This window comes from Tamandua tetradactyla, chromosome 22, assembly GCF_023851605.1.
Source record: "Tamandua tetradactyla isolate mTamTet1 chromosome 22, mTamTet1.pri, whole genome shotgun sequence".
Lineage (NCBI taxonomy): Eukaryota > Metazoa > Chordata > Mammalia > Pilosa > Myrmecophagidae > Tamandua > Tamandua tetradactyla.
This window is the reverse complement of record NC_135348.1, coordinates 9,706,028-9,733,439: the sequence shown is the minus strand read 5'-3', so window position 1 is coordinate 9,733,439 and position 27,412 is coordinate 9,706,028. Positions and strand designations below refer to the sequence as shown.

General features: G+C 35.1%; 1 protein-coding gene across 3 annotated transcripts in view; it reads right to left on the bottom strand.

Moving 5' to 3' along the window:
• The window catches only part of PDGFC (platelet derived growth factor C), a 265,873-nt gene that overhangs the window by 175,475 nt on the left and 62,986 nt on the right, over positions 1-27,412 (bottom strand). For 2 of the 3 annotated variants that reach the window (XM_077139698.1, XM_077139696.1), the window contains exon 2: positions 7,088-7,147. The exons of the other annotated variant lie outside the window; for it this stretch is intronic. In XM_077139698.1, the coding sequence (XP_076995813.1) occupies positions 7,088-7,147 (60 nt within the window). The remainder of the gene's footprint in view (positions 1-7,087; positions 7,148-27,412) is intronic. 3 annotated transcript variants of the gene reach the window in all.

The following is a 27,412-nucleotide window of genomic DNA, read 5'->3' as shown; positions in this document are numbered from 1 at the left end:
CCAATTAAGTAAGCATGGATGTCATTTGGATCTGCTGAAAGTGATACAGTATAATTTTATGTCTCAAAGTAATGTCAAATCTATATAGATGTTTATGTGTTGTGTTTATATTAAAACTATATATATCAAGTACATAAAAGTTTTAAAACAAAAACATGAATCTAAAATAAGTTACACAGAAGGGCAAAAAAAGAGTAAGGGAACAGGGAAGAATAAGATGCTGAAACAGAAAAGTGAGTAAAGTAACAGAAGAGCTGAGAATGTTAATTTACTAGGAAAGGTAACAGGACTTAATGTACTAAACATTAATATTACTATAGTAATAATTAGTCTACTTTCACCGAGCAAATCAATAGAAGGTATTTGGTCAAATCCCCTCAATAATTATATAAGATTAGAAATGATCGTATCTTTTTAACTGCAGACTACAAAGAAAATGCATAATAATGAAAACTTGGTATCAGGATTACAGAATGCTGATTAATTAAATGTTAACCAAAATAATCAACACATCAGACATAATATATCTATCTACCAAATACACAGTTAAAAAGTGATATTAGGTATAATTCAATCTTTATTAGAATGATTCAAAAAATACATAGTAACCTGTCTCTAAAGGTCAGATCTAAAATCATCATTGTCTGGAAGTTTTTAAAATATCAACAACTCTCAAGCAGTATTTCCGAGTATCAACTCTATGGCAGGGGGAATACTAGATGCTTTTAAAAAATGCTTTATCATTTCATTCCCAAAACAACCCTGAGAGGTGAGTGAGATCTGCATTTTGCAGTTAAGAAACCTGCAGCTCAGCTGTACATATGCACAATCACACAGTCCTACAGGTCAAACTGCAAAGTAAAAATGGAATCTGACATGTATTTCTCCAGCCCTGTATCACAGTGACTATCGTCAACATAAATAAAACAAATTTTTCATCACAGTTTAAAACTGGCTAATTTTAAATTAAGAAGTAGAGTCAACATTGTATACAAACAAATTATATTTTTGGAAAAGCTATACACAACATATTAAGATGCATTAAGAGGTGAAAATACAGAGAAAATCGTGGACATGCACTGTGCTACCTGTACAGCAAGTTGCTACAGCAACCAAAGCGGCTAGAGAGTAGAAAATTATTCAGGCTCATGAAAACCAAGATATTAGGGGCAGCCAATGACATTACTTCATAAGAAAATTGTGCAAACACTAAGTATCACCGAGTACCATATCTGAAACTAGATTATTTTGAGGGTGTTTCATTTTTTTGGTTTTTTTTTCTTTAAGAAAAACATTCTGTTGAGATTTGAAATCCAGCCAGAAGAGACTATTAGTGTCTATCGACCATCTGCTAAGCTGATGGCATCAATTTCGCAGAAATGATTTCACTCAGTTTATGAGAAGAATAATTTAATATCCACGTTAAAGAAACACAGTCAACACCCCTTTGAGTAATAAAGAAATCTTAAAATATGCAAGCTTCTATTTAAAATAAAAAATAGGAGAGAAAACTTACTTGGGCAGGTAGGAGAAATGAGATCAATTTTTTAGGTATTACTAAGGTAAAAGAATGGCATTTGATTAAAAAAGTGAATAAGTAATTTTTTTTACTTAGTTATTTAGAAAACTGCTTTTTTAAAATCTCTTTAATTACAATAGAAATCAGTAAATGTCTTTAGTTAAATGAAAGTGAGAACACATCATATTAAAACTTGTGGGTAAAGGCAGGGCTGAGAGGGAAGCTTATAGGCATAAATATTTACATTAAAAAATAAGAAAGAGATAAAATCAAAGACCTAACTACAGAACTGAAGAAATAGAAAAAGAACAGCAAAATAATCTCAAAGCAGGCAAAGGAAAAAAATAAAAGATCAAGTAGAACTAAATGAAATAAAATTTAAAAATCAATAGAGAGCATTAACTAAACCAAGAGCTGGTTCTTTCAGAAGATTAATAAAATTGGTAAACTCTTGTTTAGATGGACAAAGAAAAACAGAGAGAAGATACAAATAAATAAAAATCATATATGAGAGAGAGGACATTACAATTGATCTCGAACAAATAATTGATCGATTGAGGACATGCAATTGATCTCAATCTTAAATAAACAAAACTCATTTAAATAATAAATGAAAAGGATTATAAGAGGATACTATCAATGACTTTTTGCTAACAAATTAGACAACGTACATAAACGAGCTAATTCCTAGAAACCAACATGCAGCCTACTCTGACTCAAGAAGAATTAGAAGACCTCAGTAGACCAATCGCAAGTAAAGAGATTGAATCAGTCTTCAAAAACCTCACAATAAAGAAAAGCCCAGGACCAGATGGCTTCACGGGTAACCTCTACCAATCATTCCGAGAAGAATTAATACCAATTCTGCTCAAACTCTCCCAAAAAATAGAAGAGAAGGAACACAACCTAATTCACTCTATGAGGCCAACATCACCCTAATACCAAAGTCAAAAGATAGTACAAGAAAAAAAAAATCACACACCAATTTTCCTTACAAACGTAGATGCGAAATCTTCAACAAAATACTTGCAAATCAAACCCAACAGCACATTTAAAGAATCACACTTACCATGATGAAGTGGGTTTTCTCACAGGTATGCAGGGGTGATTTAACATAAGAAAATTAATTAATATAATGTGCCACATTAACAAAATGAAGGGGGAAAACCGCATGATATCTCAATTGATGTAGAAAAAAGTATTTCACAAAATTCAGCATCCTTTTTTTGCACAGGCAAGGAATGAATCTGGGTCTCCCATATGACAGGCAAGAATTCTACCATTGAACTATCGGTGTACCCTCAGCATCCTTTCTTGATAATAATACTTTAAAACACAGGTATAGAAGGAAATTTCCTCATCATGATAAAAGGCATGTATGGAAAAACTCACAACATCGTACTCAATGGTGAAAGACTGAAAGCTTTACCTCTAAGATGTGGCAAGACAAGGATGACCTCTGTCACCCTGTTATTCAACATTGTGCCCGAAGTTCTAACCAGAACAATCAGGGGGGAGAAAAGAAAATGCATTGAACTTGGAAATAAAGATGTAAAACTTTCCCTATTTGCAGATAACAAGACCTTATATATACAAAGTCTTGAAAAATCTACACCTAAGCTACTAGAGCTAATAAACGAGTTCAGAAAATGGTGGGAAACAAGACCAACAAGCCAAAATCATTAGTGTTTCTATACATTAGTAACAAGCAATTTGAGGAGGAAATCAAGAAAAAAATCCATTTTCAATAGCAACTAAAATAATCAATGTCTAGCAATAAATTTAACCAGGGATATAAAGGACTTGTACACAGAAAACTACCAAAATAGCTAAAAGAAATCAAAGAAGATCTGACAAATGGAAGGGCATTCGGTTTTTATGGGTTGGAAAACTAAATATCATCAAGATGTCAGTTCTACGTAAATTGATTTATAGATTCAATGTGGTCCCAATCAAAACTCCAACAGTCTTCTTTGCAGGAATGGAAAAATCAACTATCTAATTTATTTGGAAAGGTAAGGGGGCCCAAATAGCCAAAAACATCTTGAAAATGAAGTTGGATGACTCATACTTCCTGACTTTAAAGCACATTATAAAGCTTAGTGGTCAAAAAAGCATGGTACTGGCATAAGGATAGATATATTAACCAATGGAATCAAATTGAGAGTTAAGAAATAGACCTTCACAGCTATGGCCAATTAATTCTCTTTTTTTTTGATAAGCAACAGAGAAAAGTTTATTGACAAGAGAGTATACATTCAAGGGGTGAACACAGGCATGCTCAAGGGAGAGACATGCCAACCAACTGATTTTTGATAAGGCAGCCAAATCCATTCAGCTGAGACAGAACAGTCTCTTCAACAAACGATACCGGGAGAACTAGAAATACACATGCAAAAAAAAATGAAAGAGAACCCTTATCTCACAACTCACTCAAAAACTAACTCAAAATGCATCAAAGATTAAATATGAGAATAGGACTATAAAACACCTAGAAGAAAATGTAGGGAACTTTCTTCAATATCATGTGGTAGGCAATGACTTCTTAAGTGTTAGACCCAAAGCACAAGCAGCAAAAGAAAAAAATAGATGAATGGGACCTCGACAAAATTAAAAAGTTTTGTGCATCAAAGGACTGTGTCAAGAGAGTTGAGAAAACCAATTCAATGTGAGAAAATATTTGGAAACCACATATCCAATAAGGATTTAATATCCAGAATATATAAAGAATCCTACAACTCAACAATAAAAATAAAAAAGAATAGACTTTCCTCCAAAGAAGATCTATAAATAGTTTTTTTTTAAAAAAAAAGCATGTGAAAAGATGCTTAATCATTAGTTATTAGGGAAATGCAAATCAAAACTACAATTTGATATTACTTTCTGTCTACTAGAATGAGCACTAATGATAAAAAATTAAAAACACAGAAAACTTGGAGAAGCTGTGGAAACTAGGAGTACTCATTCACTGCTGGTGGGAATGTAAAATGGTGCAGTCACTGTGGAAGGCAGCTTGTGGCTCCTCTGGAAGCTAAATACAGAATTACCATATGATCCATCAATTCCATTACTAGGCCTATGCCCAGAAGAACAAAGCAGGGACCCGGACGGGTATTTCCACACTGATACTCATGGCGGCATCATTCACCACCGTCAAAAAAGATGGAAACAACCCAAGGGCCCATCAACCAATGAATGAATAAACAACACGTGGTATATACTACGATGGCGTACTATTTACTGTAAGAAGAGAAGTCCTTACGTGTGTGACAACAGGCACAAACCTTGAGGACATGATGTTGAGTGAAATAAGCCAGGCACAAAGGAGAAATATTGTACAATTCACTGTTATGAACTCTTTAGAATTGGCAAACTCATGGATTTAAGTCTAGAATATATGTTACCAGGAGACAGACTGGTGGTAGTCTTAACTAGTTTAGATTTTCCATATAGGTTGATGGTAAAAGCTGGGAAGTGGTTGTTGGTAGTGACAGCACATTATTGTGACATGTAGTCAATGGCACTGAACAGTAAAAAGGCACAAATTTTAGCATGTCATTAGAATGAAAATTGAAGCATAAAACATAGGACAGTATAAGAAAGTAGACCCTCCTATAGATGAAGGACTACAGTTAATACTGAAAGCAGAAGAATGCTTTTTCATGAATTATAACAAATGTATGACCCTAAAACAAGGCATTAATAATACAGAAATATATAGGAAAAAAATAAACCTAATATAAATGAAAGATAGTTAATTATACTGTATATACAAGTAAAATACAATTACACTATTTTAATCATCTCTCATCAATTGTAAGAAGCGTAACTACTGTTTAAACAGTAGTACAATTGTTTGAAAGTGCTATCAACATTTGTAACAAATGTTTCACATCAATGCAAGGTATTGGTGGGGGGGAGGGTAGGAGAGAATGGAAATCCTGTATTTTACGCATAATTGCTTTGTCAGCCTACAACTTCTCTAATAAAAAAAAAACTGTCTTCAATATTTAATTCAGCAAAGGAAATTGAATTAACAAGAATATACACAAACTCATCCTTTCCAAGTCAACATGTTTCAGCTTAGCTTTCTTTTATTTTTCATTTTATCCTCTCTTCCCGACCCCCACCCCTCCCTACACACGTACTTCCCAGCCCTATAATAACATGATTCTTTGCCCATATAAAATAGACTGAACAAACCCCACCTTATTTATCAGAAGACAGGCTACAGGTTAGCCAGGATTTAAAAGGACATAGCTTTTTTTTCTTCATTATATGGAAAATATGCACCTGTCTTGACTTTTAGAAAGGTCACAGCTGATATTCACATTAATCTGCATTATCATGTTATAGATATTCATGACTGATAATGAAGTTATTTCCATTTTCAAGTAGTCCTATGAGCAAACGCAATCTCCAAACACAAAAGACCATCTAATGAACAAAACACATAAAACAAAAATTGCATTCTTAGATTCCAATTAATTAATGCTACTTGTAGCTTTGTGGTCAAACAAAATCATGAGCTTTATACCATAAAGCTGTTTATTAAAAATCAAGTTAAATTCACAATTGAAAATTATTAGTTTCCACTACTTGACGAAAAATGAGTTTGAGTTTGGTATGGATCGACCTTCCAGGTCTTATACTACCTGCTCTCTTTCTCTCACTTCTTCACAAGTCTACCTCCAAAGGCAGCTTGTGGTTTCCCTCTTCTTTCACTTCACAGAAACAGGTGTCTGTTTCCCAACTGATGTTGAAATTCCTCCATTTTTTACTGAGGATAATTTACTCTCCCATTCTCTTGATACCAACAATATCCGATCTTTCTCCATTCTTAAGTAATTTTCTTTTTCCAGGAATTCCTTTTCTTTGGCATTTACACATGCTCAGTATTCACCTGTGATTATTGAAAATGAACAGGCCAAACAAAACCAGCAAAACGCAGTATTGCTTTACAGCCCTGCTTCTTGTTTAAAGCTTCCTGAACAAGTAGTTGATTCCAATTGTCAATACATCTTCACTGATCAATGGCTGCCAACCTCTTTCCCTATTACAATTACTTGTCCTATGGTGCCTACTGATGTCCTAATTGTAAAATCCAAAGATATTCTTTAACCCCTATTTTCCCTGATCTATCTCCAGGATGTGACATAACTCACCACTTCGTCTCTCCATAAAACTCCCAGAATCTTCTGGTACCCCTGCTCATCTAGTTACGCCTTCTCTAAAGCCCTGATTTTCTCATTCTCCTTCTCTATAATTTCTACCCTATGCCTTTTATTCCTTACTCTATACAATAATCTAATCTCATAGCCAAAATTACTCCAACTTGGCTGATATTTTCCAAATAGTCCATTTCCAGACTTATGTTTACATGTCATATAGCTCTAAATAGATACTACTCATGTTTGCCAAAGTAACAAAAAGAAAACTTGAACGACATATGTATAAAACTTAAAAGTTCATCCTCTCCATCCACCTATGATTCCAATCATCTCCATATCCATCTAATCCTAATCTCCAATCCCAATCTCCTTAACATATAATTTTATAAATTCTTACCAGAATGCACTATCTCCAGTCTTGATCTTCTCTTCTCCACATGACTCTTGAGTGAACTACCTAAAATGCAGGCCAAAAATTCTTAATTGGTTCCCTGACACCTAAAGAGCAAAGACACTTATTTAACAGACTTTTTAAATGGTTTTCATCTGGCCGGGTCCTGTGGGACTGTTTTATAAACAAGAATCTCCTAGCCTAAGGACCATCACTGTTTAAAGGGAGAGGGGCATGGAAGATTGAGGAAGAATGATAGAAATAACTAAGAGGATTTGGGGGAGGGCATCGTGTTAGATTTTGAGACGTGGTGGTACTGTATTTAATCTTAAAGTATGAACAAGAATAAAACAGATAAGAAAGAGGTTATAGAAGTCCCAGGAAATAGAAATGGTACTGACAACATGGTGCTTAGAGATTTATAGGTCACTGCGTATTTCTGGAGTGAGTGTAGAAAACAGAGAAAGACATAGAGGAGACTGAAGAGGGAAGAGTGGGCTATCCACACCAATCTAAAGAGTCCTTATGTTCTCTAACAATTTAATGGTTCTCAAATTACATCATGTATGCAATTTTACTCTTCACATCAGTTTCCTAAAAATGGTGATTTCTGATACATCCTTAGAGATTCTGATTCATGACATCAGGGTGAAATTGATAAAAGGCAATTTTATCAAGGACTCCAGATGACTTTTTTATTGGGACATTCTTGGACTGAAAGTTAGGAAATACTCATAAAGATAGTAATGGATCTTTCTAGAAACTTGTTGGAGAATTGATAGGAAGAGGGCAAATCCAAGACAGGGATGCTACTGAGGACAACACAGGAGGTCTGGAAAGGAACTGAAGCCCTGTCTTGGGTTATGGTGGTACAGATGGAAAGAGAGTACGTGATATAAACTCATGGAAGATGTCACAGGTAGGAGTTGGTGAACAATCGTATATTGGTTGTGAGGGAGTGACACAATTCATGGCTAGGTATTTGTAGTGATACCAAGACAAGGGCAGTAGGACACAGAAATCTGAAGTTCAGAAGAGCAGCCCGGTTGGGTTGAACTCAGCGATTTCAGAGTTCTCAACATAAAGATGAGGAACAAACACCAAAGCAATAGATAGGTTCATATGGGAAATCCAAGAATAATGTAGCATGCCACGTAAGACACTTTATAATCTGACTCCTCACTACTTCAACTTCTCATTTCTTCAACCCTTAACTATTGCTATACCTCGTTTTAAAATATATTTTTTATAATGAAATATTTCAAACAGGCAGAGATGTTCAGAAGAGACTACAATGAATGCCTAGTTGTCTACTACCAAACTTAAACAACTTTTAATATTATGCCAAATTTGGTTCAGAATTTTTCAAAGAAATTAATCACCAAAGACACAGTTAGACTCTTATGTGCTATTTCCCAATCCCATAACCCTTTTTTCCTCCCAGAGGCAAATGCAATCCTGAATTTGGAATTAATCATTTCAAACGTATTTTATATTATCCCTACATATGTGCATATGTAGAGATAGCATAAATAGGGATAGTATAAAATACATCCTATTGTTTTGCGTGTTTCCAAACCTAAAAGAAATTCTATAAAGATCATCTGCAATTTACATTTTCCCATTCAGTATTATGTTTCTGATATTTAAAATGTGAAAAAGACCCAATGTACTTATTTTAATTGCTCTACAGGACGTTGTAAGAATTTGCCATATTTTGCTTATGCAATTTCCTATTGATGGACCTGTAGGTGGTTAATAATCCACTTGCATTCTATAACCCAGGCAAACCAACCACTTATGGTCCTGACTATTCATGCGACACATGGCCTTTTGCCTTGATTTGTTTAATCTCTTTGCCTGAAATATTCTTCCCAGCATTAGCAATCAATATATATATATTTTCCTTTTTGGGTCCTTACAAGCATCTCCATCTTCAACTATGGAAGCCAAAAACTAGACACTTGATAATTATTTATTGAACGAATAAAGCACCTAATTCCTGAAGTTCAGTTTATAGTGTCCTACTGTATATTGGTTGTTAGAATAACATAAATAAGTTTCAAATACTTTTTACCCTGAAGACATTAATAGTGAAGAAACACAAATAGCAAAATATATACATGTGTATATGTTGTGTCTATCATATATATGGCAGAGTGTGAAAAGGAATAAAGAGTGGTTACTCAAAGTGAAAGAAACTTTAATTTTGTAGAAATAAAATATTAAACCTGCATATCAAATGTAGAGAACATGATTATATAATAAAATAATATATTACACAAATTGAACATTGATTTTCTAGAATAAAATGATATATTAATGAGCCATTATCACACATACTATTTAAGTCTTCAAGATGGAACATGTGATTAATGAAAATTATAAAACCACTCGAACTGAGTAAATGTGATGAAAGAAAAAAGATTAATAATGTTCTCAGATATTAAAATTCACCTGTATCATATATTTGACACAGTGTGAAAAGGAAAAAAGGGTGGTTACTCAAAGTGAAAGAAACTTTAAATTAAAATTTGTAGAAATAAAATATTAAACCTGCATATCAAATGTAGAGAATATGATTATGTAATAAAATAATTTATGATGCAAATTAAACATTTACTTTCCTTAATAAAGTGATACATTAATGAGCTATAACACACATACTATTTAAGCCTTCAAGGTGGAACTGAGTAAATGTGATAGAAGAAAAAACTTAACAAAGATTTATAATGTTCTCAGATATTAAAATTCACCTACTTCTTCTCTATCAAGAATTATAAATAATACACACTAACAAGTAAACACGACAAGAATTTCCCCCTCTAAACAGTAGGAAAAAAAACCACCAAAATTAAAAACTTAAAAGTAATACATAGCAAGTTAGAAACATATTAAGAATGATATTGACCTAATGATTTAAGAATAAATTTCAATTCATTAAACCAATTAAGATATGGCAATTCAAGACAATACATTTGCCAATAAAATGATCAGAAATAGAAATAAATCCATGTGTGTTAATAGTGTGCCTTACCAAATACGTAACAGACAAATCATTTCAATAAGACAAAGAATCCACCAGAATCTACTGGCATCATTTCAGATTGATTTTTTACCTATGGCAAAGTATAGGTAGAGAATATGAGCCATTACAGAGGCTTGGCAAAAAGAAGTAAAGCAAGACTAAAGATCATTAAAGGTTGTTTTTTTTTTAAAGGTAAGTTTTAATCCCACAAGTGTTATTTATGTTAAAAGTGATGCTTGCCTTATTTTAGCAGTTTTTTTTTTCAGGCGGGCAGTGCATGAACCAGGAATCGAACCATGCTCTCCCGCATGGAGAGTGAGCATTCTACCACTGATGCTTGCCTTATTTTAGTAACTCTGACTCAATCATGTCTTGTTGGTAATCCAAAATGGGCTGTCTATAATTATTAAAATACAATACTCAATTTTGTATATGAAAGCGGACTTAACTGTCATACCATTGCAATGAGACTCAAAGATGCAAGTAAATTTTTAGGTAAAACTTTATAGATAAACTTGAATTAAACTGGGATTAAATTAGGATAGAGGCAGGGCTAAAAGAGGATCATTTCATCTTTAACTGGACAAAGAACTGAGTGCCTTACCAGTGGACTTAGATTTATTTCCATGCCATGCTCCTAATTAACCATGTGAAGTCAGGGTTGAAAGCTGATGTAAAGGAAAAAGATTATGACTGAAATCCTTTGTCCATCAGTCATTTGTGGTGACTTGGGGTAAATTACTTAATTTTCCTGAACATTAATGAGATAACACATGGAAAGTGGTCGGCACCTATTAGTTTCCAGTCCCCAGAAAGTCAGAATTTACTTAATTATTTATGTAATAAATTTATGTAATAAATTATTTACTTAAAAAAATATATTTACTTAATAAATCCATCTCTGGAAATACTGGATTGCTCGTTTTTAAGATCCAAGTAACAATGAATCTTCTATCTAAGATTGTCCTGGGGCCTAAACCTTAGTAGATATGAACAAGGTTTAAGAAAATTTCAATGGTGTATGTGTCTGCATGTATTTTAAAGTAATCCCAACCAGTTTTTCTAACCTGAAACTCAAATGTACATGCAAGTGAGGCTTTTCCTGGTTACAAAAGCAGCACCCACCAACCACTGCACCAAGCTTTACTGAATGAATTATGTGCCAGAACCTAGCTAAGCTGTTTTACATAATCAGTTACGTCCATTTTGTTTTGTCAATGATAGAACAGCTACCCATAATTGCAGATGTGTAAACGGAGGGTGACCCATATAAATAGTGATTTAAGTACCAGAGCCAGAATTCATACACAAGCCTATGACGTCAAAATCCCATATTCTGTCTAAAACACTACACTTTCACTACAAAATTTTATAAAAAGATCTTCTAAACTATAGTGGCTCAACATGGAATAGAAATCATGTATCTATCTAATTCTCCTCTCCACCGCCACCATTAGAAATATCTGCATCCCATTTCTGATTCATTCCCAAAGAAATATTACTTGATGTCAAAGTAAATCTATTTAAAGTTTGAACAGCTCAGCTTTATTTTAATTACATTAGAAAGCAACTTCTGTATTACCCAAGGGGTAGTCAAGCCTGACATTCTATCTCTGAAATAGAATAATGGAACACCGTTGTTATATACTCTGTCAAATACAATATATTACAGATATACCATCTCACACATACCTATCAGCTTTGCTTAAAGTCCATTATGCAAACGCATCAGTGTCCACAGGTGTAATACAAAATTCAGTACTACTGGGAGAAAGATGCTTCTTTGTGTGTGTGGATAAATGTGTGTGCTTGTGTAAATATAAAGATAGATATTTTATATTTATAATTATCTCTATATTTATGGAATAAAATACATACACTTAACTTGCTGCTGCTTCTAATAGATATTGGGTTGGAAATGTAAAAACCAAAACAGTATTTCATGCACTCATTATACCCCAAACAACCCAAATTACTTAAAAATATTGCTTACATAGATTCTTTAATGTGCTAAATTTTGAAAAAAGGGCATGTTGATGGTTTTGTTCTTTCTAGTAACTAAAATTATAACAATTGCTAAAGACAGTAATTGAAATTCAATTTTTGATTCATTGCCTAATTCTAGAATATTTATGGTTCAAAGTGAAGAGTGATTTGGACTGCTCTTTCATATAATGCAAAGCAGGAACAATCACTTTCTTTGATTTACTGCATTTTTTTATGATCACTTTTAGAGCAAGTGATACAATGGAATGTAACACTATAATTTTAAGAGTAGACAGATGAGTAATAGAAGTAGACTTCCTGGTTTTCACCATGTTGTAATTAAGAATTCTTGGAACGTAGCTTAGGGGGACAGTTTAAACAAAAAGATTTATGATGTACTGTTTAAAAACTCTGAGCATGGACAAAAGCTTCTCTTTGAAGTTTTGGAATATAATTAAATTGTAAATAGACCTCTAATTTTTAATGCTCTTATAATTTTCCCTTTGCAGACTTAGGTTTCTAGCTATTTTTGGTATTGTTCCAAGGGAATTTGAAGGTGAGAAAGAATATTTAAAAACAGGCTCCACTCAAGCGCAATTGAATTTGGCTACTGGGATTTTCTTCCCCTCAGTTACATATATTTATATGTAATTTTACAATAAACTATTTATTTTAGGATAGTTTTATATATACAGAAAAATTGTGAAGATTGCACAGCTTCCACAATTTTTTTTTTTTTTACAGGGGCAGGCACCAGGAATCGAACCTGGGTCTCTGGTATGGCAGGCAAGAATTCTGCCACTCAGCCACCTTTGCACTGCCCCTTTTTTTTTCAGTTTACATAAACTTTATACCTAGTTTCCCTTATCGTTAACATCTTACAGTCATACAGTACATGTCACAATTAATGAACATTAATTGTACATTACTGTTAACTAAAAGTCCATACACTTTGATCAGATTCTCTGAGTTTTACCTAATGTCCTTTTCCTGTTCCAGGATCCTATTCAGGATGCCAGGTTACATTTAGTCATCATGTTACCTTAGGCTTCTCTTGGGTGTGACAGTTTCTCAGACTTTCCTTGTTTTTGATGGCCTTAACAGTCTAGAGGATTACTGGTATTTTTTTATAGCATGTCCCTCAATAATTGGGATGTCTGGTATTCTTCTCACAATTAGACAGGGGATGCAGGATTTTAGAGATTTTAGGAGTAAGACCACAAAGGAAACATGGCATTCTCATCACTTCATATCAAGGGTTATACACTATCAGCATGACATAGGAAGGTTGATGTTGCTTTTGATCTCTTGGCTGAGTAATGATGATCATCATTCTCCAGTGCAAAATTACTTTTCTTTTCCTCTTTTCAAACTTCACTTCTTTGCATTGCAGCATTCACTCAAGCAGTGGGCACTTAGACTTCACCTCTTTGAGGCTGGTGTATCTTCTACATGGGACAGCTGTCTCCTCTCCATCATTTATTTTTCATTTAATCGTTAATTTACATCACTATAGATTCACATTTTAATTTATATCAATATAGATTCATATGAATTTTTAAAAGGTAACTCTACTTCAAGGCTATTGTAATCAATAGGTAGCACTCATTTTCAAAAAAAAAAAATACACTGCATACCTCAAGCTTTCAGGTTGTCCACTATTTAATCTGTATCAAAAAGCATGAAGAGAGTTTTGTTCCATAGGAAAAACTATTTTGTATTAAAAGCTTTTGTTAAAAATGATGGCCAACCTTATGTAATTTAAATAAATTTCTTCCTAAATTAGCCCATGAAGAGATTAACATAATAACTGATAACATAATGCTATTATGTATATTAATTTAAATAACTGTAGAAATTGGTTAAAATGCTAGCATCAATGACTTCTACTTTAATGAGTGATGTGGGTATCAATCAAATGAAAAATCATATATTAAAATGGATTCAAAGAAATTAGCATAAGAAAACTGTTAAAAAAATTCTCATTAAATGAACCACTCGAGCAAAAAAGAAAAAAATAGGAATATTAAAGTATAACACGATAAATGAGGGATAAAAACCTTCCCCATTTCTTGAAATATTAAGATAAAGCAAAACATATTAACAGTCATGATTACTTTTGTATGTACATATTATATGCCTACATATGATAGTTTTGCAAAGATTTTAACAACTCAGTTTAATTCATTAATTTCAAAGTTGAAGCATTAAAGGGTACTTTTATTGGTCTTTAATGGATTAACATTGTGGTTTCATTTATGTGAAATTCAATACAAAGCAGAAGCAATCAAAGGTGACAGAGGTGAAGGTAGTAGTTACTGGTGGGGATGAGTATTGACCAAGAAGGGTGATAAGGAACTTTCTGGGGTGCTGGAAATGTTTTACATTTTGATGTAGGTGGTCGATTCAAGAGTATGTATGTATGTAAAAACACACCAAGCTGTACATTTAAGATTAATACACTTACCCACTTCACAGCAGGTATGTTTTCTCTTCAATTAAAAATAAAGTGGTTGAAAGGGGTTTTAGAGACCTATGCGTCCCACTAACACCACAAATATAAATAAGTTCTTGCATGACCTACTGCAAAGGTAAAATAATAGGAACAATAATAATAAAGTGGTGGTTCATCCCCTAATCCGTCATCATGGCTATCAAGTATTGTGCATGAACCTAACAAATGCACTTTTCTAAAGGTTGTAGCATTCACTGCCTTTGCCATTTATTGTAAATTGGCTGAGATTTTTTGAGCTAAGTGTCCAGAAGTGTAATCACGTAAAGACATAGGGTTAGATGGCTTCAGGTATCTCTGCCAATAATCTTACCAGATTGACCAAAATATACCATAACAGAAACAATATTTTGTTTGAGGCAGGTAACATTTTCAGGTAAATGGGTGAGGGAGAAAGCACATACTTTGATGAAGAAACAGAATCAAACCTGTCTGGGTTTTTCGTTAAAATGTACAATTATTATCTTACTTCTAGGCACTTAATTATCTGTTTTCTTCATGTCAAAAAAATGTCACCCCAAACCTACGTTCCAGAATTACAAGGATATGCCAAAGTTAATATATCAAGGTAATTTGTTAAGGCAGCCCTTGGAAAGTAATACAGCTATATTTTGAAATTTTTAATTTCTTACTTTGAAGTTCTTATAGGCTCATAAATTCGCAAAAATAACATTATTATTGTCCCTTGAATACTTTTCTCAGCTTCTCTTATGGTGTCACCTTATCTTAGTATAGTACAATATCAAAACCAGAAAATCGATGTTGGTATAAAACTGCCCACTAGACCTGATTCCCTTTCACCAGTTTCTGCACACAATATTTTGCGTGTGTGTGTGTGTTTTGTGGATACTTTGAGCAATGTGATCCCATATATAGATTCATAATTGCAACTGCCACAAAGGAATTCCCTTACGTAATTCCACTATAGTCACAAGACAAGCCCCATACCCTTTTCCACCTCTGACAACCACTAATGCTTTTTCTGCTCTCTGTATAGGTTTCTATCTCCAATCCCTGCCTCCATCTTTCTGCTAAGTAGCCAAATATCTCTAACAGAAATTTCTAGATTTCATGAGTAAATAATTTTTATTAGTTTTATTGAGATATAATTCATATACCATACAGTTCACCCATTTAGAGTGTACAAGTCAGTTGCATCACAACTCTGCGATGCAGCTCAATAAATGTTTTAATTAATTAATTTGGTATGGGTTACCATCATTTTAGTTTGTAGAGATCTTTTAAAAGCTACCATCTATTCTTATCATTACTGTAATAAATACTAGGTGAGTGAACTCTCAGAACACCATCCTCCCCAATAATGGTACATAGTCAGTTAGTCAATATGAACCAACACCTGAAGCTACCTTTCTTTTTTAACTCTTTTTTTTTCATTTCATTTGAACCTATGAACTTCATCAATGGACAAGACGTAGCAGAAAAACTGGAGAGGCTCTAAAGGCCTGCTCTTGTGTCCCTCCTCTGTGCTTCCATAGTAATCAGGCATCCCAAAAGCCTCCCAATTATTAATATAACAATCACAGACACAAAAGAAAATCATCAAATTCTCCCTCCACATACAGGGTAAAGTATAAGTACTGTAATAAAGGGTCCAGTGAAATATAATCTGAAAAGCACTTTTAAATCATCAAGTGTTTCTCACTAATGCTACAATTTAAACGTAATGTAAAATTTTATTTAAGCCTTGAGTCTGACTTTTCATTTGCATATTAAAAAATAGATATTACAAAAATGAGGATCTCCTAAAGGGGGATGTAAGAATGGTGGCTCCAAAATATTTATTTAAGAACTCTTTAACCAGTTAATTTAATCCACTTTAACCCAGATAATTTATATCAGTTAGATTCAATGAGAAAATCTGCTTGTGTGGGGAGTTATCAGCTATCAAAGTTTCAGAAGGTTAAAAAATTATTCTGCATGAGCTGTAAAGAAATTTCCTGTGTTTTCATTAGTTTCTCATGTAGATGCCTACTCTAAACCACTGTTCTGTTCCAACATTCAGAAGAGTTTTAATTTCAGATCCAATGAAATTCTATAAGTGAGAAAAATGCTTTTTAAATTTCAGGTACATAATTTTAAGTGCATTCAAGTTTAAATGGTATTGTCCTACTTTAGAATGTTGATACTGCTTAAATCAAACACTTTTACCACATTGTCAGTAAGCAGACTTGAATACATTTCATTACTTTTTGGTCTTAGGGCCACGTCTTAAAATTTTGTTATTCTCAAGCCTACATTTCTCTTTAGAAATAACTACTCTCAGGGAATTTATTTTTAAAAGTCATAATTTTAAATACTAAAGTTACGCAAAAAATAGGGAGTTAGAGAAGTTAAGTATTCCATTTAGAGAAATAAAGGAGAAAATATGTATTAGGAAGACTGCATCTATAGATTATGTTATTGAGTATTTTTAAACCAGTTTATTGTTCTAAACATCCTAGGAAGGCAAAGTTCACAAAGTTATTAAAAAAAATTCTAAAGTTCTTAACAGAACTTGCTTTGAATGTACAGTTTATAATAGTTTCTGGAATTGCATTAATTAAGTGGTACCGTAGTAAAGGCCAAAAAGTAATGTCATTTTACAATGTCTTATCAAATCTGAATGTTTCCAAAAGTATTTATTAAATGCCCTCTTTTCAGACCTATAAAAAATATCCACTTGTTTCAGGCAGTGTGACGTTGGTTCAGTGGCAGAGTATTCACCTGCCATGCCAGAAACCTAGGTTCGATTCCCGGTGCCTGCCCATGCCAAAAACAACAACAACAACAAAAAACAAACCAACAAAAATATCCACTTGTTTCTAAACACACATTCAATCTGATATAGACAATTCAGGTTTATGAATGCAGAATGTAAAGTATAGAGTTTAAAAGCTGTTTATATAAGGATATGTGGAAAAAGTAAAACAGAATTATCTACTAAAGCAGGCTAGCTTCACAAATCATATTTTCTCACCAATCTCATTACAATTTAAAAAGGAAAAACTAATAATTCAATACAGGTGCCTTCTCAGGCAGGTGATCCTTGACTTTCATCAACCACCCCTCCCCATAATTCCATATCCTAATGTGAGTAAAGAATTTATCAGTGCAGAAGAGGGAGAGGCTAAAGAACTTATTTTGAATTTCCAAAAACTGAAGAGGGAGGGTTTTCCCAGAGCAGGAAGGTGACAGCCCAAATGAGGTCATTTCCTTGCATGCATTTTCTTCTACTCCTCTTCATTGTCCTCTTTCTCCCAAGATCCTGCATACTGGACTGGAAATCATCCTCCAGCAGCTGCCCAGCTGGGCTTTTTCCTCTAGCAGGAAAGCACAGGGGATGAGAAGAGAAAAAAGGACCAAAGACAACGCTCCCCTGGATGTGTCCTTAGCCCTCTGTGGATGTGCAGATGGAGAACTTGCCTACACCTAAAACTACCTATAGTCAGCTAAGACTGCAAGGAGTCACTTTAATATGGATAAGATGGTATTTATTTGAATGGGTATTGTACGAAACCTAACTGAAATTTTTTAATATTATATCTTTCTAGAAACAGAACAATTCCTATTAACATGCAAATCTATAGTCAACTTTCTTGTATTGAATTTAGTACATCTGAAAAATGTATTACATATGAAAATAGGTGACTGCCTAAACGTCATCTCATATATTCCTTTTAGCAACTTTTTGAGGTGAGTATTATTACCATTTCTCCAAATGGAAATCACTGAGTGCTCAGATCAAATAACAAAAAATGCTAGATAGGGGTGTGAACTCAAAAAAGTCTGACTCCAAAGTCTATACTCTCTCCAAAATACACCACTTTATAGAAAAATGTCTTCAGTCTCTAAAGGCAATTTTTAAAAAAATTTTAATTAATATATATTATATATTCACATACCATGTAATTATCCAATGTGTACAATCAGTGGTTCACAGTATCATCAGAGTTGCACATTTACATTAAAATAAACTTTTTTCCTTTGTGAAAAATTACACACACACACATATATATAAAAGCAACAAATTTCAAAGCACATTGCAACAATTAGTTGTAGAACAGATCTCAGAATCTAATATGGGTTGCAATTCTGCAATTTTAGGTTTTTACTTCCATCTGCTCTAAGATAATGGAGACGAAAAGAAATATCAGTATAATGATTCAGCAATCCCATCTGTTAAACCTGACCTTCTTTGCGTAACTCCACCATGACCTTTGATCTTTCTCCTACTATTCAGGGGTATCTGGGCTATGTCCATTCTAACTTTTTCACTTTGGAAGGTGCTGTCAATAGTATGGGATAGGGGTATGGAACTAGTTGATGTTCTCAAGAGGCTGGCCCCTCTGCATTTCAGGACTTATCTGGTCCAGGGAAGCATCTGGAGGTTGTGGTTTTCGCAAAGTTACCCTAGTAGACAAAACCTTTGTAAAACCTTATTTAACGCCCTACGTGCTCTTTAGCATTGGTGGGAATGGTTTTGGTTATGTCTGGCAAGCTATTAATAGGCGGCAATGTCTAACTGAAGCTTGCATAGGCGTGACCTCCAGAGTAGCCTCTTGACTCCATCTGAACTCTCTCAGCCAAAGATACTTTATTTGTTACACTTCTTTTCCCCCTTTTGGTCAGGATGGAATTGTTAATCTCACAGTGCCAGGGCCAGGCTCATCCCTGGGAGTCACCTCCCACACTAAGGCGATTTTGTAATTAACTTAAATCAACAGACTTTCCTAACCAAAAGAAAAATCAAATGATCCAAGAAAGTGTTCGTATTTTGAGAGTATCCAAATTCTGCTTTAGAAAACATTTAACAGAAAGGGAAAGCTCTCTCACTCTCTTTCTCATACACATGCACACACACACATACACATGTCCACACAAAAACCCTGGAGTTTGTCTTATGGGTGGAGAACAGTTCTAAGAGTTTGTTCTGGCTCAACTTAAATAAAAATTGTAATTACTGACTTTCTTCTATTTATTTCTGTTTCTAAAAGTATGAACTCTGGTATTAGCTCTTCTGTTTGGGAAAATATAATGAACTCTTTTGGATACACCAAGGTAGGTTATGTTGAGCCTAATGGTTGGAGACCGAAAATAAAGTTGCTTTACATAATAAGGTCAGAATAATTTGTAGCTTTGGGGAAACAGTTAAAAGTGGAGATGGGAGGTGACTGCATTAGGGAATGGACTCTTCAAACACTAAAACATGACTGGAAGTTGGGCCTACATAGTAAGACAATGGCCAAATTTTAAGATTTATAATCCATTTTAATTTGCTTCCTTTCCATACCATGCTGATACTCCCCTTCTTTATCCCCAAGACTGCACTTAGAGTCTGTGACATACAACAGCTTTGTGCTAATAGAGAAGACAGGAACTGCCACATTTTGTAGCAAAGCTGCAGAATGCAGAATGGCAAAGACAGAAGTAGTAATGGTCAGTAATCCAGCCAAACTACACACAGGAGAGATAATCAGAGACTAAGTACCCAACAACATTGTTTCTCACAATAAATGGTATTCATCTAACTAGATCTCAAGAGACGGTAATTCTAGAAATCTAGAGAATGTGGTAGGCATGAATTAACAAAGCCAGGGTACCCCATTATTAAAACAAGCAAAAGATAACTATTTCTACTGATTTGAATTTTCTTGGATGATGTTTCTAATTTTTCCCAAACATCAGCTACGGCCTCAAAATTCCCTCCCTAGCAACTCTCCCATACTTCTCATTCATACTCACATACTCGCATTTCTCCATTATACTCCTAACACAACCATTATTACAATCATCCACTGATGCTTTAAGCTTCGTAATTATGATAATACTAGGTATGGAGGCAATACTGATGAACAAGGCTCTCATAGAGTTTTAGCCTATTGGGAAATTAAAAAAAAAACCTAAAAATTAGTGGAATGAAGGTTTTAACAAAAATATCCAGGGGCAATGTGGGACAGAAATCCTAGAATGAGCTGGGACTCAGCACCAAGGGATTGAGAAAACCTTCTCGACCAAAAGGGGGAAGAGAGAAATGAGACAAAATAAAGTGTCAATGGCTGAGAGATTCCAGACTCGAGAGGTTATCCCGGAGGTTATTCTTACGCATTATGCAGATATCACCTTGTTAGTCAAGATGTAATAGAGAGGCTGAAGGGAACTGCCTGAAAATGTAGAGCTGTGTGCCAGTAGCCATGTCTTTTGAAAATGAATGTGTAATGATACAGCTTTCGCAATGTGAATGTGGGATTGTGAAAACCTTGTGTCTGATGCTTCTTTTACCTACCTTATGGGCAGACGAGTAAAACATAGGGATTAAAAATAAATAAATAATAGGGGGAACAAATGTTAAAATAAATTTAGTAGACTGAAATGCTAGTGATCAAGGAGAGGTAAGGGGTACGGTATGTATAGGTTTTTCCCTTTTTTCTTTTTTATTTCTTTTTCTGAATTGATGCAAATGATGATGAATATACTACTACGTGATGAAAAAAATAATGTGCATATTGTATGTTGATTGGTTTTATTAATAAAAATAAAATAAAATAAATATATATACGGGGGTCTAGAAGTTAGGCATCTACAGACGTGTACCTGCTTCACAGGGATTCATCCTTTTGTGCGTGCATGCGTTTGTATGTCTGTGTTTCTTATTCCTAGTTCAATTTCTACACAAAGTACATATTCAGTTAAATAGTGCTCACTTGTACTGAACTTTGAAGGAGAGAATCCTTTTCTTTATTTACCCAAACTTTGGACAATTCATTTTTTCATACATTCAATACTTAACATATACTAGGTACTATAATGAGCATTGAAAATACAGCACTAAACAAAATGTACCCAGCTCCATCCTTCGATGAAATTTTTAAGTACTATAAATATTTAAAAGTAGCATATAATTGGCATATGATGCCATACATGTTACAGTGTAGTAAGCACAAGGTAGCAAGAGAGGGCATAGGGAAAACCCTGGATCCAGACTTGTGGTAGCTAAGGCTACCCAGAGGAAGCAATTTCTAAGCTAAGGAATGAAGGCTGGGTAGAAGTTAGCCAAGGTAAAGGGGAGATGGGGAAGAGGATGTTCCAAGCAATGGAAATAGCATGTGCAAAATGTTTGGAGACAAAAGAGAGTACTGTACGTTCCAGGGACAAAAAATAGCAGTTTAATTCAGCTTAAGGATAGAACTGGGATGGGGGCAGTTAGGGAAAGAGCAAAATAACATTTTATGGGACAGCACAGAGCACAAAAATTATTGGAAGCCTTACAAGTTGGGAGACAGACCACACATTCTAGTTTATGCCTGCCTGCACTAGCATAAGTCATTAACAGCACCCATTTTCATTGTCAGCAGTGTCCAATTAAAATCAATAAATGATACGGCCACCTTTTATTAGTCATATAAAGGCATCTGGATTTAACCTGACAGCAAGGAAAAGTTTGTTACTTGATAAGATTTACAATTAAGCAAGAGAAATGAAAGGGAAGTATGACAGACAATGACTGTGACATCCGTAAGTACGTTTTGGAAATAACCCCAATGGAGAATAACTACAATAGGGATGGAAAAAATAATAGATGGACTTAAGATGTAAGTCAGAGATAAATCCTGATTGATTAGGGTTTAGTGGCAGGGGAGAATATATAGGAGAGAGAGCTGTTGATGATGATGGAAACATTTCTGGCATGGGGAACTGAGTGGGAGTACTATGCACTGGCAGAGAGAACCAAGGAGTAGTTAGAGATATAATGACAGTAAAGATGGCATCAGTTTTGTACTGGATCCGTGAGGTACCTCTGGGACATCTGACTGGCATTCTAGAGATTTAGGAGAGAAAAAAGATCAGGATCATGGATTTGGATTGGACACTGACACTTTAGCAATGGTACTTGAAGACACTGGAGACGATGAGATTTTGCAAGGATGGCTATGAGGAGAAGAGAGAGAAAAAAGGTGGTCTACGACAGAATCCTGATGAAGACTAATATTTATGAGAGGCACTGGAGCCGAAGAAAACAAATAACAGTGTACTTCCAGAGAGACAGGAGGACAAATGATAATAGGATGTCAGAGAAAGCAAAGACATCGGGAAATAAATGATCAACAAAATCACAGGGCACAGAGAGGTCAAAATATGAAGTCTAAACACTGTCCCCAGGCTTTCACAACAAGGAGATACTGAGGGCTGCATTATGAATGTCTGGGTGAAGCTGTAGGGGGTGGAAACCAGACTGCAACCAGAAAGCAGTGAATGGGAGGCAGCACAGTGACTGCAGTACTTTCCAGGAGTGTGACTATAAAAGGAAGTGCAAGCTTTGGGGGAAAGCTGATATAAGGAGAGTTGAGATATTCCTCTCTGTTTGTTTTTTCTTTTTTTCATGAAAAGACTTGAACATAATTAATTGCTAATAGAAGGCTCCAGTAGAGAGGAAGAGGTTGAAAAGACTTGGGAGAATCTCTCAACGAACCAGAAACATACCCAAATTCGGATCGCGAGTAGAGGATTACCCTTAAAAGGGAGGAAGGTACCCCTTCCACCCTAACAGGCAGGGGATAAAGGATGTTGCCAGAAATTGGGATATATATACCTTTATAGGGAAAATCTGAGGAAATTCCTGTCTGGTGACTTCTGTTTTCTCTCTTATGTGGGAGGCATATCATATGAGAGAAAAGTCTGAATCAAGTAGATAAGGTTTTAAACAGCCTCAGTTGAGAAAGTAAGAAAAAGCTGACAAGGGAAACAAAGGATTACCAGGCAGAGGTGAGGATCCAGTTGCTTTAGGAAATGATAAATGTATAATGATATCAGTTTATGTGGTCACTGATTTTTCTTCAATGGACTACACAGCTAGTGAATAAGCAGTGAGGGAAGGAAGCTGAACAGGTCAATCTAGGGTTAAGATTGGTATAACATGAAAACAATGGTATGATTGTTTTGAGGGTGCTGAAAAGGCTATATCTGAAGTGACAGGCTAGTGTGTCTAAGCTTGATGGGGAGAGAAAGAAGGCCAGAGAGACAAAAAAAATGAAGAGAGAGAGAGATGACAAAAGCCTGGTAACTGCAGGAGTCTGAAATACAACTGAAATGTACACAACTAAGTGAAAGAGCTGTGAGGGTATTAGGTTGCGAATAAGAATGAGATGGTTGAACGTAATATTTCAGAGACAGAACTCTTAGATGTGAAGAAAAACTTAGTATGATCATGATGCAGGTAGGTTTAGTGGAATAAAGGTCATTGGGGACAGGGAGTATAAAGGAGTAAGAGTCTAGAGGAGTTAATGGGTCACCTATTAAACTCTTCCAAGGTAATGACAATAGTATCTAAACAGTTATTGAAAGCTTGTTATATTTCAGATTTTGTCTTAGTACTTTACATATGTTACAACTCTGTAATATATGAAGTAGTGGGAAGTAGGAATTACATGCAACTCTGTAAAGTAGAGCCAATTAATATTCCTGTTTTGAATAGGAAGGAACTACTTGGGCTTAGAGAGGTTGGCTAAAGGCCACACTCTTAAGAAGGGGCAAAGTCAAGTCTGCCACGAGAGTTGAGTTCTTCACCATTACACTCCATTTGATGGCAGGGAAAGAGCCAAGGAAGAAACTGAACCATGTGCTCAAGTTTTTAGTGAATAAAGGAGGAGGGTAAGGGAGTAGATGATAGTAAGAGGACAGGCTGAGGTCTTATGATGACATAGCATAAACCTCGAAAGATTAGTGGTTTTCAGTAGGTAGGAAGCATCCTTGTGCACTGACGTCTATGCTTCTACTTAACATGTACAGCATGAAAGAATGAGCTGCTCTAAAGGTGAGCCGGTTGAGTTAAGAAGAGAAAGTGGAGGGAATATTCATAAATGATGAAGAGGTAAAGGGAATGATGTTCTACATGGACCAGTGAAAAAATCTGGGAAGAGGAAGAGAAATGGGAAGTGGGTCAAGAGAAAAGAACAAAGAATGGATGATAGTATAAAGAGGCATATTATCACTCTTCCTGACAGACAGAAAAGTATTTATCAATTCCATACACTCTGAACCCATTGTACAGGTGCCATTTCGTCTTACCTAAACTACCCAGGCCTCTCTAACCCTCAACTTTTATTCCTGCCTATTCACTGTCTATTCTCCACAGGTTTCTTACTTTTACATTGCCACAGCCCAAAATAATGCCTGATAGTAGACCCTAAAAAATATTTGTTGAAGAATTAAGGACATTAAAGATTGATTGAGAAAGGAGCTGTAAAAGTGGTAAGCCCAGAGCAGGGCAACCTAACATGGTTTTAAAGCAGATCAGGAGAAGTTTGCTAAAGCAGTGATACATAAGATGAATTCTATAAAGCAAATAAAAGAGATTACAAGTCCAAGTGTAAAGAGTGAATGAAGTATTAGAATAAAGGGGGGAAAACTGGAATAGCCTCTGCCAGAAAGGAGAAGCTTTGAGGAAGCAAGTACAATATTTAGACTTCCAAGCAAATATGGAAGGAAACATGGATTACAAAGTACCTCTTGGGACTATTAAAGAAAAAACAATGAAACCAGCCCCAGCAATGTTCATATAATCAACTAGGTAGCTGTAAACAGCACGTCCTTCCTGCTAAGATAGTGACCAAAATATAGTAGGAGTTCAAAATACTGCTTATTAAATGGGCTAACAATTATTATAAGAGACATGATGGCACCATTACAGAATCATAAAACAGCAACATTGAAAAAGCCTTCATAAGTCACTAATCATTCTTTCCTTCAAACTTTACTCACTTTTAAAGTGTTTACTGAGTGCCTACAACATGCCAAGCAATTGTTCAAACACAACACTGAAGCCATAGCTAACACCACTGAAACCATGGTTAATCCTACATTGCTAGAGACCGCTGGTGGTCTCTCTACTCTTGGAATAAACATTAACGACAGCCTTCTAGAAACAGTGCCCTCTGACCTCTAACATTATAATTGGCCCTGACATTGGGAACTGCAAGCCCTCCAGGAGAAGGCAGAAACCAGCAAGCCTGTAGAAGGAAGATTCTGGGGCAAGCAGGGGCTTACAAGCTCCTCCAACCACATCATGTAGGTAAATACTTTAGAAATGTCTAAAACTAAACATGTCTTAATAGGAGACAAGAAAAATGGCTACTAAAAAACAATTTTCCAATAGGCCCAAGGTGGCGGCTTAGTGAGGTGTGGAATTTAGTTTGTCCTCTAGAGCAGCTAGTAAATAGCCAGGAACAGTACAGAACAACTGGAGGGGAAGCATCAGTGACTGGATACACAGCATACACCAGTCTGGACAAGCTGGACCAGCTGTAATCTCACCCAGAACCAAACAGAAACACCAATAACCAAATTCACCTGGAAGGGCAGGGTACCCCAAATAGCTAAAAATATCCTGAGAAAGAAAAATGAAGTTGGAGGACTCATACTACCTGACTTTAAGGTGTATTATGAAGCTACAGTAGTCAAAAGAGTATGGTACTGGCATATGCCAAAGATAGATAAACTGACTAATGGAATCGAGTAGAGTGTTCAGATATAGAACCTCTCATCTACGGACAATCGGTCTTTGATAAGGCAGTCAAGCCAACTCACCTGGGATAGAACAGTCTCTTCAATAAATGGTTCCTGGAGAACTGGATATCCACATGCAAAAGAATGAAAGAGGATCAATATCTCATACCCTATACAAAAATTAACTCAAAATGGATCAAAGACCTAAACATTAGATCTAAGATCATAAAACTGTTAGAATAAAATGTAGGGAAATATAAAACTTATAATAGGAGGCGGTTTCCTAGATCTTACACCCAAAGCACAAGCATTGAAGAAAGAAATAGATAAATGGGAACTCCTCAAAATTAAACACTTTTGTGCATGAAAGAATTCTGCCAAGAAAGTAAAAAGACAGTCTACACAATGGGAGACAATATTTTGAAATGATACATCAGATAAGAGTCTAGTATCCAGAATATACAAAGAGACTGTTCAACTCAACAACAAAAAGACAAACAAAATGGGCAAAAGACATGAACAGACACTTCTCAGAAGAGGAAATACAAATGGCTAAAAGGCACATGAAAAGATGCTCAATTTCCCTGGCTATTAGGGAAATGCAATCAAAACTACAATGAGATATCATCTCACACCCACCAGAGTGGCCATTATCAATAAAACAGAAAACGACAAGTGCTGGAGAGGATGTGGAGAAAGAGGCACACTTATCCACTGTTGGTGGGAAAGTCAAGTGGTACAACCACTCTGAATGGGAGTTTGGTGGTTCCTCAGGAAGCTGAGTATACATTGGCCATATGATTTGGCAACACCATTGCTAGGTATCTACTCAGAGCACATGAGGGCAAGGACACAAATGGACATTTGCATACCAATGTTTATAGCAGCATTATTTACAATTGCCAAGAGATGGAAATAGCCCAAATGTCCATCAACAGACAAGTGGCTAAGCAAGCTATGGTATATACATATGATGGAATATTATGCAGCTGTAAGACAGAATAAAGTCATGAAGCTTGTAACAACATGGATAGACTTTAAGGACATTATGCTGAATGAGATTAGCCAGAAACAAAAGGACAAATACTGTATGGTCTCGCTGATATGAATGAACATTAATGAATGAACTTGGAGAATTTCAGTTAAGAAAGAGGCCATCAGGAGATAGAAATAGGGTAGATATTGGTTCATTGGAGGTGAAGGGATACAGATTGTGCAACAGGACTGATTATAAAAATTCAGAAACGGATAGCACAATACTACTTAATTGTAGCACAATAATGTTAGTACACTGAATGAAGCTGAA